General features: G+C 35.8%; 1 protein-coding gene across 1 annotated transcript; it reads left to right on the forward strand.

The window, feature by feature from the left end:
* Nucleotides 1-344: 344 nt before the first annotated feature.
* LOC109703290 (olfactory receptor 7E178-like) lies at nucleotides 345-5,690 on the forward strand. Its single transcript, XM_020188419.2, has 2 exons — nucleotides 345-373; nucleotides 4,766-5,690. Exons 1-2 carry the CDS (start codon nucleotides 345-347, stop codon nucleotides 5,688-5,690), a joined length of 954 nt encoding a protein of 317 aa, XP_020044008.1.
* The last annotated feature ends 241 nt before the right edge of the window (nucleotides 5,691-5,931 follow it).

The following is a 5,931-nucleotide window of genomic DNA, read 5'->3' on the forward strand; positions in this document are numbered from 1 at the left end:
ATTGTGAAATTCCCTATGAATAGAGGAAATTTCTAAAAGTTTGGGCATTGATTTCCTCCTCATCTTGTACTTCCACTAATATTAAGAAGCCCATAGAGACAGGGATAACACAGAATAATTTGCCTAACATGATCTCTGTGCATTTGGTCCCCATAGTTATAATTAGCCTGTATCTCCAGAGGTTCAGTCTGAAGTTTCCATTCCAGTGGACTACATAGCAGTGTTTGCTCCTCCCATGGTTGTTTGCATCAGGAAGCTCCCATCTCACACTGTATTCATATCAACTGTAAGCAAGGATTGGGGAATGAGACTAGTGAGATGCTTTGGATTCCCAACCTGTGGTCATGAGCCAGGAGGGAAGAAATTTAAACCAGTAAGTGCTGAGGTATATGTTGGAAGGTGAAAACACCATTTCTGATGGAACACTTGTCTCATTGGGTAGCCAGATGGTAACTTATGACATGTGTACTTACTGCTGAGATGTGTGTGTTAATTATGTTTTTGGTTGCTGAGGGTCCAAGATAATTCATTCAAAGCTTTGCTTTCCTCTCCACATGAATTTTATTACCCATAATCTTCTTACCCATGAAAGCATAAAATGGGTCCCTCAAAACTGTTTCCTAGACATTACTGAATTATTATGAAGGTGAGGAGGCAGAGGAAGAGAAGGATGACATGAACCATAACACAATGAACCATTATTGAAGAATTCCTGAGTGCCAGCCTCTGCACTGTGTGTTCTACAATGTTTGATAACATTCTTCTGATTAGCTATCACTTAAGTCATAAGTGCTCACTTCAGTTTCCAGAAAACAAATGAGTACAGAATTTGAAACATAAATGCCTTAAGTGGAGACTTAAAGTTAGATTTACATTGCATTCCTGTTTAGGAAATTGGGTATACTTCAATAAAAATTACCTCAAAAGAAGAGAGTGAAGCATGCTTGAAGTAGACTGTCTGTTTATGAATATAGGATATTTTGTCAGAAGAATCCTGCTATGGTGCTCAATTAACAACTCAACATCCATTTCTCTTTCTTCTCAATAGAAAGAGATACTTTGTTTGCAGGGCTCTTCCCATTGTGGGTTCCTGTTAGATTACAGGGAAGACCAGTGGGTGGCACCAACTATGGGTAGGAGAGTCAACTGTGGGTAGGAGAGTCAATGATCACAGGCAAAGGTCACAGAAAGTGTAGGCACACAGTAAGTCAACACAGAGATCCATTGTCCTCCTTCATTACAGGGTGCCCTTGAAGCTGAACACATCTTCATCTATCTTTTAATTAGGTTGCTTATTTTCCAGAAGAGACAAAGTCAGGTATTCATTGCATTCCTACTTAGAAAAGTGGATATCATTTTAAAACATACCTCTGATGGACCTATGGTAAAGACCTCTGGGTCTTTGCAGCAGTAAAAATTAAGGTGCATTTGATACTGTATGGCACAGTGTAATTTTTTCGCAGTGCATAACATAATACATGACTTCATGGAACATTTTTATATAATACTGATAAGTTTATATCTTATACATAGTAATTTTGATAAATTCTATTCTGGGCAATTCTCCTTAAAATAGAGGGAGGAATTTTATTTTCAAAAACTATCTAATGGTTTGGAAAATGAAAAGATTTGGTGCTTCAGACTCAGAAACAATTTAATGTTGAACTTAGTCTCATTTATTACTTCTGTGAAACACAGAATGTTGTATTAACTCTGTAACTCAGCACATGAGAGTAGTTGATTTCCAGTTGATACAACTGCATTTTGCATAGGAACATCCATAAGTGAACCCTATGTGATTGATACAAGATGTATGTGAAAATGTAAGAGTAAAATTGATATATTATCATCATTACTGATAATGAGGATGATTGTGGGGCAGATCTTCACATCTCTCCATGAAAATGTTCTGTTACCCAAAGGTATAGTTTTTGTACTTCTTATTACTGAGACATACTTGAGACATTCACAACTTTCCATGTTCATGGAACATCATGAGATGTTCACAACTTTCCATGTTTGTTTCCAACAAACAGCCATATGGAACATGCTGTTTCTATAATGACGGGATTCTCTGTACAACAAACACAGAATTGTAGTATTTTACCAATTTCTAAACTGTGTTTAGGCACCAAATATACTGTGGACATGGGGAAGAGGTGCAGAGATTACACAAATTTTTCATATAATAGGTCAAAGACTTGGGATTAAAGATTCACTCCCTAACTACATCCCAGGTCTCCTCTGCATGAGCAAAGTACAAATATTTTTCCAATGCAAATGAAAATTTCTGGGTGAGTTATGATGAAAGCAGTATTACTAAAGGGACTGCAGAGAGACTTTAATGTTATATAGTTAGAATAGCATGTATAAGTGATAATAACTGATATTTTATGTGACAGCATATGGAAGTGTAGAACTGAGCACGTACCAATGTGAGGAATCAGAGAACTATTTTAAATCTTCATATTATATAGAAATTATCACTCTGTGATTTAGAAAGAGGCATAAGAATTTTGAAAGACTATTAAAATAGTAAACTCAGACATTCAATGGTTTCCTTCCCTTGAGCTATGCTGGGCTTCAGCTAAAGCCTTTGAAGTAGCTGCATGCATGTCACAGAGAGACTTTAGCCACTCCCCAATGTAATCTAAGCTATTTCAGGGGAAATGGGTGCTGTGCTGTATACTACTTAGATGAGGTTTTGGTTCTTCTTACTTTATTAAAGAAAATCTTACATGTGCACAAATCAATGCTGGCATGATGACATTGACAGGAAAATGTATTCACCAAATTCCTATAGGATTTGTTTTTCCAGGAGACTAGACTAGTACAGAGATAACTAAGAGTTCAAATTTTGTATCAATTCAATCAATATCAATAGCAGTTTTGAGGGAAGCAATAATATCCTACTTTTTAAATATTGAAAGTGAATATTGTTGATAGTAACAATATTTGTTATTAATAGAACATTGCTAAATGCCAGGAATTTTTCTATAGCAGGGGTTATCATCCCTGTAAGTAGGATGCAGCATGAAAAACTTCACATACAGATATTTTGGTTAAACTTGTTTTGGTGACTGCAGAGAATCTGGATATTTTATGAATATTCAAAGATGAATTATAGATAGATGATACTGAGAAATACTAGCTTATACAAGCTAATAAATCCTTGTAGACTAGGTGAAATGGCTCATTCCTGAAATCACAGCTACTCAGGAAGCATCAATTACAGGATAGTAATTCATGGTAAGCCCGAGCAAAAAAGTCCCCATATCAATCAAGAAACAGGGCATGGGGCCATCTTACACAATGGGTTCATAGTCTGAGGCTGGCCTCTGGTGAAAGCTTTAGACCTACCTGAAAAATAAGTAAAGCCAAGTGATAGAACTCCTGCCTCGTGGCCAAACCCAGTTACCAGTAAAGAAAAGATTTTTAAAAATAATTCTATGTATTACTTAATTATTAATCCTATTTTACTGATGAGGAAACTGCCACTGGGTATTTACAATTTTTCCACTCATTTTGTCATTTGTATTTTCCACACTAAATTACAATGTGAATGGATAAAAATTGAATCAGATTTCTTTCCTGTAATAGAAAGAGATGAAATTCACGTAATAGGAAGTAGTTATGAGAAAACATAAGGATTAGTCATAAGAACATTGCAATTACATCCTGGGCTTTGAAACTTTCTCTGGAGCTAGAATACATCAATGTAATTCAGGAGGATTATCATCAGAAAAACAGGGAAATAGTATTAAAAGTCCACTTGAAAATACAGACCCAAGGGTGGGGAAAAACAAAAGAACTCAGTTACATGCCAAATATTTTAGTAAGACTACGGATTTAAAAATGTTCATTCAAAAGTATCTGTGAATATTACATTATTTTAATCACTAACAGGAACAGAGGACATTGACACCACATTTGTAATCACTGCCTGTGTGTATTTAAGTAATGTATCTGAAATTAGAGTTGATCACAGACAAATATTTCAACAAACGCACTTTATTTTCTCTTATAACTGGCATGAAAAACAATGAATGCTTCATACTAATTAGATTGCAAGTGATGTTTCGATATATGTATATACTTTTGTACATTTAAAATTTACAAATTTGTAAATATAAATATATATATTTAAAATAAGATAAATATATCCATTGCCTTAAATATCTAAATTTGTTAAATGATTTTTAAAAGGCACTGGATGAGTGAGCACTTTCATCTTCGAAGGAGGAAAATCAGAAACCAACGAGTGATGAAACCCTTAAGAGAACAGGAACATAATATTATTTTTGGCTCACATAATGCCATTAAGTATAGATAGAATGCTCATGAATAAACTAAGCTAAGGAAATTTTACATTTTTCTTAGGAAAAATAGGCTATATAGAACTAATGTCTTCCTCTCCTTTAAAGGCAATGATTTTTCATAGGGAAATTATATTTCTTCCCCATGAAATCTTCAGAGTATTGTGTATGTGGTTGTGATCATGGACTTGTTATCAAGAATATTTTTTGTTGTCTACCATTGTTCACCTGAGTGTCTCTAAAATAGGTGTGCACAGGAGGAAGCAGATGGCAACAATCACAGTAAAAGAGATCTAGATTTGGGGGTTTGCCATATCTGAGAAATATGGCTGAAGGGATGTGGTCTTCAAGTGAGAATTAGTTACTTTTTGTGACTTGGATTTAAAACATATAAAGAATTATGAGTTCACATTTCTGTCTCTTTTCTGATTAATTTTCTTTCAAAAAAGGTGTCCTAAAAATGGAGAAGCAAAAAATCTAACACAGATCTCAGAATTCCATCTCACGATGCTCTCAGATGATCCAGAAATGCAGCCCATCCTGTTTGGAGTGTTTCTGTCCATGTACCTGGTGACAGTGCTTGGGAACCTTCTCATCATCCTTGCCATCAGCTGTGACTTCCACCTCCACACCCCCATGTACTATTTCCTCTCCAACCTGTCCTTGGCAGACATCTGTTTCATCTCCACCACAGTCCCAAATATGATTATGAACATCCAGAGTCATACCAGAATCATTTCCTATGTGGGATGCCTGTCACAGATGTCTCTTTTTCTCATTTTTGGAAATACAGATGATATGCTTCTGACTGTGATGGCTTATGACCGGTTTGTGGCCATCTGTCACCCCCTGCATTACACTATTGTTATGAACCCTCGACACTGTAGATTTTTAGTTTGGGTGTCATTGTTAGTTAGCACTTTGGGCTGCCTGGTACACAATGCAATTGTGTTACGATTTAAATACTTCAAGAAGGTGGAAATTTCTAATTTTTATTGTGACCCTTCTCAACTCCTTAATCTTATTTGTTCTGACACCATCTCTACTAATGTGGTCCAGTATTTTCTTGCCACAATATATGGTTTTCTTCCCATCACAGGGATCCTATTTTCGTATTATAAAATTGTTTCTTCCATTCTGAGGATCCCATCAGGTGCAAAGTATAAAGCCTTCTCGACCTGTGGGTCTCACCTTTGTGTTGTTTGCTTATTTTATGGAACAGCCATTGGAGTGTACCTTGGGTCCGCTGTATCACATTCTCCTAGAAACAGTGAAGTGGCCTCACTGATGTACACTCTGATCACGCCTATGCTGAATCCCTTCATCTACAGTCTTAGGAACAGGGACATCAAAAGAGCCCTATTAAAACTCTAAAGCAGAATAATCTAATTTGATTAATTTTTCATTTTTGCAAGGTGATATTTTAGCCTCTTAACTTTATCATCCATATAAATCTCTCCCTTCTAGTTCGTTTGTTTATTCAAAGTCTGTTGGCATTAACTCCTCTAACCCTTTTGAAGTTTCATAGCTTGGTTTGGTGAACCAGTCATCTAGATCATTAAATCTTCCATTTTTGGTCACATTTTTCTGTCAACATGGCATTTACCCACTCTGA

Source organism: Castor canadensis, chromosome 14, assembly GCF_047511655.1.
Source record: "Castor canadensis chromosome 14, mCasCan1.hap1v2, whole genome shotgun sequence".
Classification (NCBI taxonomy): Eukaryota; Metazoa; Chordata; class Mammalia; order Rodentia; family Castoridae; genus Castor; species Castor canadensis.